The sequence below is a fragment of the Rosa rugosa genome, chromosome 1, assembly GCF_958449725.1.
Source record: "Rosa rugosa chromosome 1, drRosRugo1.1, whole genome shotgun sequence".
NCBI classification, from domain to species: domain Eukaryota; kingdom Viridiplantae; phylum Streptophyta; class Magnoliopsida; order Rosales; family Rosaceae; genus Rosa; species Rosa rugosa.
In genome coordinates, this window is record NC_084820.1 from 15,455,702 (window position 1) to 15,467,208 (window position 11,507).

An 11,507-nucleotide genomic window follows, 5' to 3' on the forward strand; every position below is an offset into this window, starting at 1 on the left:
AGAAGGGGTAAGACGCATGCTTTACTTCCTTATTGTCTCGGGTACCAATATTGCACCTAGCTTACTAGAGTTTCTCGTCTCTTATAGATTGGCAATAAGCCATTTTCAAACGCAATCTGCAAATGTAAAAAACTTCTATGTACCAAAAGAAAATGGAGTATAGTTCAAAATTAATCGTTTGAATAAGACTAACCTGAGGGGCTAGACAAATGTAGATCGACACACGCATAATCAATGGTATGAACTCTTAATATAATGTATTTTAGATAAACTGTATTGAAATAATACTCACCCATAAATAATAAGAATGTACTATGCAAGGTTAAGGACAAACTTTACAATTTAAATTCAGTTGGATGAACGTAATTAACTGGGAAGCATATTTCTTGTCTAATAATACAGTTTATTCCACTTAATGAACGTATTATTTTTCTTTCACTTAATGATAGTCTCCTTCTGCACAAAAACTCTAAAGGCGAATAGAGAGCGGCGGAGAGCTTGACCGTCTCCTTCTGCACAATCGCGCTCTTCCGGCGGTGCACGATGTCGTGGGGGCCTCTGTGCTCTACTGGCTTCTTTGTGTTGTTGCCAGACGGGTAATCTAAAGGCGGGCTCCAGGGCGGCGGTTTCTTGTGGATGGCGTGCTCGTAGTTTTGACAGATTTTTTCTCGGCGGCGTCTCTGCATTTCGGGGCGTTCGGGGGTGTGGTGGCATCTTCGTTTTGGGGGTTGGCTGCTGTGAATCTGGGGTCGGTGACGGTGATGGAGGCTCTCAGTGAATCTGCATCGATCTGGTGTCTGAGTCATCTCAGAGAGTGGCGTCTAGGGTTTGCTAAGTTTTCAAGCGTTTTGGAGTTTCACGATGGTGTGACGGGGCTTTGGGTAGCAGCAGGATGGTGGTGCCGGACGAGATGGTGAGGGGCAGCGGCTCGTGCAGTAGATGACAACTTGGGCCGGTTTGGGCTGGTTTGCTAGGGCTTGGGTGATGGTGTCCTTGGGTTGTTCCCCTTTGGGCCTGTAGCTAACTGTTGGGTTGGGGTTCTGCCCTAGTCCATTGCTATGTTGGGCTAGGGTTTAGGCCTTTGGCGCAACCCTATGTTTTTAGATTTTGTCTAATTACAATAATGTTTCTTGTATTAGGAACCTAGATCCCTAGCGCCTCCGGCGTAGCACCAATGGAGGATCCTCGCTACCTCTACGTATTTGATGTCTAATGGGTAGGTCTATTGTATGTATCATTGTGGGTACTACCACTATCTTCTTGTCTGCCTATGTCCTTAAATGGCAGCGGAAGGATATGTAATAGCCTATTCTGGCTTGTGATGAATGATATTATTGCCCCTCGGGCCGATTCAAAAAAAAAAAAAGAATTTGATTTATTGTATAATGATGTATTGATGTTTGATTCATGATTAACTTGACAAATCGAAAAAAGAAAAAGAAACAAGATTACAAGGGAGGGTAGCTAGGGTAATTTATCAAAAATAATTGAATTAAACTAAAAGAAAAATAGAGGGGGTGTGTGAATAGAAAAAATGAGTGTGTGAATAGCACTGCCTTATTTTTGACTTCAAAAATATGATAAATTTAACGAGTCCCTTTCAAAAGTACGAAGTACAAAAGTATTTTTGAAAAAAACGTAAGTACGTGTTTTATTCGCGTATAATACGAAAAATTACTAACTATGATCGAGGCATACCTCATTTATTTTTGTTAGTGCAGGTTATGCTGATGATCGAATATATCTTTGGCCAAGGTATACCACACATTATTTGATTTTCATAATTTACCGACTAAAAAGTTGACTGCAAGGAGCATATCTAATTTATATTTATTATTTCACCTTTTTCGATGATTGATTCATTGGCAAATAGGACACCTCGATCATATTTTTATATAATTCTTTTATTTTGCCAATGAAAATTTCGTTAAAAATGGTAATCGATTAACCACCTGGTGTGGTAAGGTTGATCAAGCTGTCTAGTATGGAACCCCCATGTCTAGAGTTCGAGTCTCAACTCCTACAAGTTTGTGGCCAGTAGGTTTGAGGGGCCTTCGGGTTCGTGCGCCTACCGCAGGAGATTAGTCTGGCTTTGCTGGGATACTCTTGTGGACATTGGTCCAAATATTGACTGAGTGAGTGTGTTACTAACTCGCTAACGTAACCGAGGTGACTTGCTACCTATTTCACTCCCGATAAAAAAAAAAAAAAAGGTAATCGATTTATCTATACTATGTTTAAGCAAAGAAGACTCGCTTATCATAACCTTTTTTTTTTTTTACGATAATCCTTATATATTAAAAAAAATCTTTAAAACTGAAAAAGGAAACAAATATTTATAAGTTCTTCACAAAAACCACTCACTATTTTTTTTTAGTTTTAAAAATCCCAGTCATAGGGGCTGGACTCCCCACTAGTTTTTATTATTTCACCTTATGTCGTTAATGTTTTCATCGGCTAGTGGCTGGGTTTGTGTTGTCTTTAGAGATTGATGATAGCACAATCATCCAAAAGCCAAAATGGAATCCACAATCGGGAGAGGAGAGACCATAAAGGATTGATGAGGGGCTTTACACGCTAGTCATTCAGCCATTCAGGACTCTAGAAGATCGTTGCACTACTAATTTGATTGAAAACTTACAAGAGTGATCTATTCATGGAGACTTAAAACTGAACAGTCAAGTTTCCAAGTTGTGATTAAAAATGGAAAAAAGAAAAAAAATCCCTTAGTGAAAGGGCCATAAACACACAGACACACACATCCCCATCAATATTTCTAATGTCCTTTTGACTGGGTATATGAGATTATTTATAGTGTCAATGCTTGTGTTCCATGGCTAGACTGTTCTGCGCCCGTTATACTAATTCTCATTCTCAGAAAGGAGTTTTCTTTAATGATTTTTTTTTCTTTCTAATGGTCGTGATACTGTTTCTGTTTATTTGCATGGTTGCTAAGAAATTGGTTTCTTGTTGCATTTACATACCAAGTTGTTTCTCTGGTGCAGTTCAACGGCCATTTCATAATAAACATGATTAGAACAAGCCCCTTTCGCCACAAGATAGCCGCGGAATGCTCCCATCATAACCTTAGAGTGGTGATGTTTGTTGGGTATGATTAGGGGTCATCATGGGCCGGCCCTACCCTAAATTTTTAGGGCTTAGGGTCGGGCCGGGCCGGGCCTAGTCAAAGTCAACAAAATTTAGGGCCGGGGCTTAAATATGCTAACCCTTACCCTCCCGAAAAGCCCGAGCCACTAGGGCCGAGTCGGGCCGGCCTTCCGAATAGGGCCAAATAGGGCCTAAATGGGCCTTAATTTGTTTAACAAAAAGAAATATATTACTTTTATTTTTTTTATCTCAAAATGTGGCTCAATGGTTATATAGGTAATACAAGACTCATTATTTTTTGTTGATCATATTTAATATAAATATATCTATTTGAATTAACTTATAAGTTATAACATTTATAAATATTAGTTAAGATGGTTATATTCAATTAACTATCTCTCTAAATCTCCCAAAATTAATTGTTGTTTAACAAAGGAAACAAAAATGAAAGAAAATAAAGCCTAAGAAATCAATTACAAAAAATAGATAAGTTGTATGTTATAGACTAAAGAGAAACATATTTAAAAAATAGAAAAAATAGAAAATTATTAGGGCTTAAAGGGCCGGGCCGGGCTTGGCCCTAACGGGCTCAAATGGGTAGGGCCGTAGGGTAGGGCCGGGCTTCATTTGCATGACCCTTACCCTACCCTATTTGAGAAAGGGTAGGGCCGGCCCGCCCTAATACAAGGGCCGGGTAGAGCTTCAGCCCTAAGGGCCGGGCGGGTTTAGGGCCGAAGGACTAAATGATGAGGCCTAGGTATGATGGTAGTCCACGTCAGACCCAACTTGTGAAGTACTTGACAAAAACTGCAAGTAAATTGGAAAAAATTGTTCTTAATTCTGTCCGTCATGGGAGATACATTTCAAGAATCGACAGACAATTGAAAAGAGAAGAACGGCTAATTTCTCACGCTCGGAAGCTAAAAAAAACAATTCCTGCGAGTATACAAGATTACAAGTTGTGTGCCTCTAGCTACAAGAAATTGTAAGCTTTCTGCCTGCTTTGGGTTCTTATTCAAGTTTTCTCGACCAAAAATTATAATAATAATAATTTTATTTATTAAAAAGAAGTCATTTGTTTTCAATCCACAACCGTCTGTCATGAATAAGAAGTAGGGGTGGGCATTTTGTACCGAAAATGCGGTTACCGACCCGAACCGCACCGAAAAAACGGTTCGGTAACCGCACCGAACTAAAACGGTGTCGTTTTATGATCACACCGCACCGAACCGTATAAAAGCGGTTCGGTTGCGGTTTCGGGTCATAAACCGCCCGATTTAAACCGACCCACACCGAATTTATTTTAATTACATTTTATTTATTTATTATTTCTCTATTGATGGAAACGTTGGTTTTCAATATATAAGAAATCCATTTTTGATTAGGTTTTCAGTTTGTAATAAGTTGTTTTGTTTGCTTGATCATTGATATATATATATATATGTGTGTGTGTGTGTATAATAAGTTGCTATGGTCTTTCTGCATGTTGCTTGATATTTGGGTGACATTTGCCGATTTAGGTAAAAATAAGCCTGATTTTGGCCCTCTCTTTCTAGTTGAAATTAATAAATCGCTCCAAACCGAAACCGACCCGCACCGCACCGAAAAATGGTGTAACCAAAATAATCGATTCAACCCTTTTGTAATGCGGTTGCGGTTTGATATATAGGCCAACCGAAAAAAGCGGTTTGGTTGCGGTTTGGGCCTCAAACCGAACCGAACCGCACCGCGCCCACCCCTAGGCATGGGGGGGGTACTTCACTTGACCGACGGAGATCACTGATCCATGGGCTTGTAACTACTGGCCTAGCTATTGGGAAGTGCAGCTGCATGTTAAATAATTTACATCTGTATGTGATTTATTGTGATCATAATGTTTCGTTTTAATTATTTTTGAACTATGTTGATGACATTATTCAGTTAAATGTTTAATAATTGCACTGAAATGTATCTTTTTTTTCTTCTTCTTCTTCTTCTTTTTTTTTTTTTTTTTTTTTTTGTGGGGGTGAATGCAATACACTTGTGATTGGTATATACATTAACAACTTCCTAAACTAGAAGCAACAGGACTGAAGTAAATGGACAGTGGATGAAGTACAGCCGCTTCGTCGCTACAGTTTTAGAGCTTATTGAGTGAGGCAACCTAATTTCTGGAGATTATGACTCCAATGTAGTTGGGACTAGCATGTGCGTAACAATTTTCATGCAGCTTTTAGATTTGATATTAGAGATCGGAGTTTGAAATTGGCACTCTAGTTTTTACAAAACCACATCCCCTTTCATTGAGTAATTTGATAATAAACATGTGTATGTAAGGGGGGTGTCAATTTCACCTTCCTACAGATCGTGATGGCCTTCCTCTTGTAGGTGGTTGCCTGGTTGCAAGAACAATGACTTTTAGTTTCTGCACGTTGTTCTCTTTGAGATGGCTCACTCTTTTTTGGGTCAAATTTGAGATGGCTTACTTCATCTTCCTTTTCAAGATTACAATGAAGGGACAACATATTGTTTGACTTAATTGTTCCTTGTTCTGTTACTATGATCGTTACTAAAATTTCTAGAGCTCGCTAAATTTTTTTTTGGTATATTCTCTTTTTGTCATGCGTCGTGCGAAGTTGAATATCTACATCACGGTTATTATTTATGGTTATCTAGCTTCAGTTGGTCAAGTCGTGTTTTTTCAAAAGAGTTTGAGAGAGAGGTTTGAAACTTGGAATTTGCCTCTCCTACATAAATTCTGAAATTTGGCACCAAAAAAAGTAAAAAAATAAATGATTTTGTCTTTGAATAGTATAAGGATCTTAAATTCGCTTTAAAGTAGGTTCTAATATGTTTCAAATCTTGAAACAAAATCTACCTGAATAACTGGATTACAGAGCACAGTTATTAATTTGTTGGACGAAGGTTGAAAATGTTAACGGCACCAAAGGATGCATGCCAAAAGCGACGTCGCAACAGTTAGGCAGTCCAGCGCGGGGTTCGGGGTGGCGGGAAACAGGGAGCGGCACGTGTCGGAGAGAAAGGGCTCCAAGTTCCGTTCAGTTATATATTCACAGATTAAAAACGGACGAAAATTTTTGTTTCGATGACACAGCGCAGCCTGATCAGGCCATTTCCTTACAACAAACAAGAACACACAAAAAAAAAAAAAAAAAAACAAATATGTGAACCAAAAAAAGGAACAAAAGAAAGAAGGCAGGGAAACAAAGGAGCAGGAGGAGGAAGGAAGAGGCAGCATCAAAGCCCTCATGACAAGCCAGCCATATGTGGCTTTTGTTGTCTCTCTTCTTTCTTTTCTTAGGCTCAGAGTCAGAGACATCTCCGTCGGTTTCTTCAGAAGAATCTAATATAATGGGTCGGAATACTAGAAAAGGAACCCCCCAACGAGCGGAGAAGAAGGAGAATAAACCTAAGACGCCGCCGTCCAAGGAGGAGGTATTGTCCCGCCTCACCAAGCCCAAACCCAAACCAAAGTCCACCAGGCCTGTTGCCACGCCGCCGGTTCCATTTCTTCTCTGTATCTTGTCATGTTAGAAATTGGGTGTTGTTTTGTTTAATCAATATATTTGATTGTGGGTTTTGGTGCATTCTGCATAGGGTAATCAGAAGAAGACAAACAAGTCGAACGAGAAGGAAGTAGAGCATTCGTTGCCCATGAAGGAGCTTTCCAATACCCAGGTCAACAAAGTAAGGCCTCTCCCTTTTTTTTTTTTTTTTTTTTTTTTTTTTTGTGATTTTCAATAGTCTAAATTTCCATATGCATGTTGGTAAAATTTTTGGATCAATGGGGCAGATGGGTAAGGGTTTAAATTACATGAGCAAATTGAAAGATGATCACTTCCATGCTATCATCAAGAGTTTATAATTGATCAATATGCTTGTTTCAGTAGGACAAAATGGTACAATGTATTAGTTGAAAAGTAGTGTTCACAACAATTAGGCTCTGGATTCATCAATGCTACACTTTATTGTTTTACTCAGATTAGACATAAGTTGATCATTTGCCATCTTCTGCTCACAATGGTTCTGTTGTTCTCACTTTATTAACTTGCAACCTCTAGTTCTGTGAAATAGAATAGCTGTATAGATGAAATGGCACTGTTTGTTATGCGAATTAGTGACTTAGTTATTTACTTTTCATTATAGATGCTTGAGCAAGCTGCATTGGGTCATTCGGTGAAGTCCACTCCCTTAAGGTTAGTGAAGTATCTTGAATGGTTTCCAACTTTTTATTTATTCTGATCATGGTCGTCATTCTGCCATATTTGCTTCATGACAATAGTGTGTTTGTCTTTCTCTTTCAGTAATACGCAATATGATTTTCCGATTGATGGCTCACCCTCACGTGGTCAAGCAAAGTCATCTGCAATCATTCGAGCACAGGAAGTCCGATCAAAACTAGAACCTCTATTCCCTAGCTTCGTGAAATCGCTCCTCCGATCTCATGTAGCTAGTTGTTTTTGGATGGTATATTCTCTTCAACTAGATGAATGTGACAAAATCGCAAATTATTGGAGTCACATGTACATTTTTACTCTCTCTCTGTTTTGGCCATGTGTTTATTTACTTCCATTTTCTATAATAGGGGCTTCCTTCGCTGTTTTGCAAATCACACTTACCAGAAAAAGATATTACAATGACTCTGGAAGATGAAGGTGGAAGACAGTTTCAATCTAAGTACATTGCATGCAAAACTGGACTGAGTGCTGGTTGGAGACAGTTTGCTGCTTCACATAAATTGTTGGAGGGAGATGTTTTGGTCTTCCAATTAGTTGAACCTGCCAAATTTAAGGTAATGAATTGAAATTTATCTCTTTAGTGTACATGGAGTGTGCTTTCATCACTTTGATAATGTTTTTAATAAAGAAAGACAAAGTGATTAATATTGGTGAGTGGATGTTTAAGGTTTCATTATTATGTTTATGCAAGTATTACTATAGTAAAAGCTTACCAAGAATGGTGACAATTGAGTTTTGTTGCATTTGTAATTTTGTACTCCCCATTACATTAGAGCAAATTAATGATTGCATCCAAGCTTTAATGTCTCCCTAAAACTGTTGTTAAGGTTTTCTTTCATTTTGTTGGTATTAAGTATCATAGGTGACTAAACAGAGATTAGTATTGATAAGTTGCTATCATCTTAATATCTCTATTTGTAAAAGAGGAGTAATAACTGCTCTTATACACTATATTCTTAGTTGCTTCCAATAACACATAAGACTAAGATTACTTATCGAAGATGTGAAGTTTTCTTCTTCTTTTTGGTTAACATGCAGAAGATGTTAACTTGGGTTGTAAGATAGAAACAATGGACAGAATCGGAGCATATATATTATTGACTAGTATCATCATGTGACTTTCATTTCACATACTGTGATAATGATACAACTCGTTCAATACAATATTATACAGTATGAATGTCATAAAAACTTCGTTTGACTAGTATCAGACACAAATCAGAGATAGCAAACATCATCTGACTTTCATTTCACTTGCAATGATATTGAATTATTGATACATGCAACTTCTTTTCATTAACTATATTCTTTTTCTTTCTTTTTTCCCTTTTTCCCTTTTTCTTTTCTTTACTAACCATATTTTACTGTTTCTCTTAATGAATGGTTCTTTTGTGAAAAGAAAAAGTATCAAAGGTGCAACTTGTTTAGTTTGAATTTGAAAAGCATGTGCACTTTCTGTAACTTGCTTGAAACACATCATTCTGCATCTGTCCATGAGCAACTGGAAGTTAAAACAGTTAAATGTTAATGTACAAGATCATAGTAAAACAATACTTTAGATAACATCAAACCCACTATGGTCTTCTTCATTTGGAAATGCTTATCATGGAAGAATTTAACTCCAGAAATCCAGCATTTTTCCTTATGCTCATCAATGTTAAAAGAGTGGAAGCGTGCAAAATACCTGAATGCACAAAGGGATTGAAGCCCTATCATGAAATCCTCCCAATTTTTTTCTCACAAAGCGGAACCACATTGACCTTATTTGCAGGTTAGGTTAACTAAGATTGGAAATTCTAAACTTGCAATGAATAATAGAAACTCCATAGATATATTTTATTCATATTTATACCAAACATACAAAAGAACAATATCCAAGTAGCATAGGCTGTAGTGTACTAGTTATGTAGGAATCGTTGTACTTGAGTAAATGACGACACAAATAAAACCCTGGAGCAATTGGACCAAAGCATGTCACAGGACTCTGACTGACCAGGAAGTTATGTACAACTGATCTCATCATCGATAGGTTTTACCTGGGTCCAAGTTTTCTTGGTACTGGTTGACCTTTTAGTCAGCAGGGAATATGGACTTCAGAATCTATGCAGCTTGATATGACCCTTCTGGTGGAATGATTGAGAAGACCATTAGGAGTGTTACTCCCATGCATACTATTCTTTACCTACTCAAACAAATATGACAACAGTGCATGACTAACATGGTCTGCATTGATGTTCTTATTTTAAGGCTTTAAGCCTCTTTACTAGGACAAACACTTGTGCTTGCTTAAATTCCTGCCTCCGGTAGTTACAATAATATTCCCTTGTCATGTTTGTTGAACCGTGATAAGAAAAGATAAGCAAATGAATCCCAATTGAGGTTGAGATAGATTAAAGTTTTGTTTTGCTTTGCTTTCCATCTATGGATAACTTGTGTCATCGTATCTTCCTCCATGTTGCAGGTTTACGTAATAAGGTCAAATGATTTTACTGAAGTTGATGGGGCTCTTGGGCTTCTAAGTTTGGATGCTCAAACAAAACATAATGATGCAGGCATGTTCGTTAATGTCTCTGTTTGTTTCTTCATAGTATGATACATGATCTTAGAAACTTTATATATTATTAATAACTAACTGTATTGATCTTTCTATGATTTTCTTGCATGTTGCACTCAGATAAAGATAATGCAGAAACAGGTGCAGTGGCTTGTAATGAGTCTAACAGGAAACGCACAAAGTCTCCTCCTGATGTTGTTCAAAAGAAGAAAAAGATCGACTTGCCAGTTGAACACTCTGAAATCGATAGTGAGGAAGTTGATTCAGAAGTTGTGGAAAGCTCCAGGTTACCTGGGACAACTCTTCAATTTGAGGACATCAAAAGTTTTGAGAACTTCAACATTCTTGTAAATGGATTGCTTGTAGATTCTGAGTTCCCCGAAGATATACGAAGGAAGTACTACAAGCTCTGCCGCAGTCAGAATGCATTTCTTCATGAAAATGTTATGAAGGGAACATATTATAAATTGATTGTAGGAGCTATATTTGAAACTGTACATATTGTCGACGCCATTAAAGCTTGCCAGATTACCACGACTCAAGATGATTTTGTGTGTTGGGACAAATACTTGAGGGCCTTTGAGTTGTTGGGCATGAATGTTGGATTTATACGTGTGCGGTTATGCCGGCTTGCAAACCTTGCCTTTGACTCAGAAGATGCTATGGATGCGAAGACATATAAAGAAGCTAGAAAAGAACGAGCTCGAGCAGGACTAGGACTAAGAAGTATCGAGACAAAGATTCAGGAGTTGAGGGAGGCATGCCACGAATTTAGTAGTGCTATCGAGAGTCTGAGGTCCAGAGCTGAAGTCTACAATCAAAGGTTCCAGGAAGAGGTTACTGCTCCTTGGTGAGGCTTCTCTTGTAAACAATAGCCTCTTTATGTGTCTCTGTGTATTTATTGGTAGTCTCCATCTCAATCTGCAACCTAAAAGATGGTCATCTGTGCTTTATATGCTACTGGTGGAAACTACTAGCTAGTAGTAAGTTTAGCTAAACCTGGCTTTTGGGACCTGGCGCTGTGGATACAGCAGCAGGGCTGAAATGCATAAAATGACTTGCCTGGAATTCAAGTCACAAGTGTAACACAAATTGATGTCTAGGGTACGTAGTAGTGCAACACTAATTGAGTTGCTTTCACTAGTGTAACACTAATCTTCAAGCTTGGGTTTGGGGCCTTCTAGCTTCGGTTTCTTTATTGGATCTAGGTTGAGGGTGATAAAGAATCGAGCTCTTGTATACCCATGAGTGTTGGGCTTTATTTAAACTTTTAGGACTCAACTCTGCTCTCAGGTTTTACATTTCAATATTGAGCTCCATGTCAAAGTAACTCTTATTTCAGTGAAATACTATCTTGCTTTCCTAGCTAGACTCGATAAATATAAACAAAAAAAGATAAGAAAGAGAACAATAGGAATTGGGGGCTGAAGGATACACTAGGGAGGATTCATGAAAACCAACAAAGGGAATTACCCGAATGACATTTCACAAACAAAAATCACAAAAATCTGATAATTATCCTAAACTAGTCTGCAATCTGCATGTGTATGAAAAATTTTCGTTGTTAAAAAAAAAAAAAAAAGTGAGTAGTTATTGCAGAAGAAATA

The 11,507-nt window shown here is 37.9% G+C and overlaps 1 protein-coding gene across 2 annotated transcripts; it reads left to right on the forward strand.

The window, feature by feature from the left end:
• The first annotated feature begins 6,271 nt into the window (after positions 1-6,271).
• LOC133727365 (B3 domain-containing protein Os01g0234100-like) lies at positions 6,272-11,262 on the forward strand. 2 transcript variants are annotated; one of them, XM_062154959.1, is made up of 7 exons: positions 6,272-6,609; positions 6,706-6,795; positions 7,255-7,304; positions 7,413-7,575; positions 7,694-7,900; positions 9,808-9,898; positions 10,021-11,262. In XM_062154959.1, exons 1-7 carry the CDS (start codon positions 6,373-6,375, stop codon positions 10,752-10,754), a joined length of 1,572 nt encoding a protein of 523 aa, XP_062010943.1. In that variant the 5' UTR covers positions 6,272-6,372; the 3' UTR covers positions 10,755-11,262. The 2 variants fall into 2 exon arrangements, with proteins under 2 accessions (XP_062010943.1, XP_062010944.1); XM_062154960.1 differs by having other exon boundaries at positions 6,272-6,543.
• Positions 11,263-11,507: the final 245 nt, after the last annotated feature.

What these genes read in the sequence shown, in the direction of transcription:
- LOC133727365 (XM_062154959.1), top strand. Translation starts at nt 6,373, where the DNA reads ATGTGGCTTTTGTTGTCTCTCTTCTTTCTTTTCTTAGGCTCAGAGTCA. An exon ending in GGCCTGTTGCCACGCCGCCG is followed by an intron (nt 6,610 to 6,705) that starts GTTCCATTTCTT and finishes CATTCTGCATAG; the next exon opens with GGTAATCAGAAGAAGACAAA. An exon ending in CCAATACCCAGGTCAACAAA is followed by an intron (nt 6,796 to 7,254) that starts GTAAGGCCTCTC and finishes TTTTCATTATAG; the next exon opens with ATGCTTGAGCAAGCTGCATT.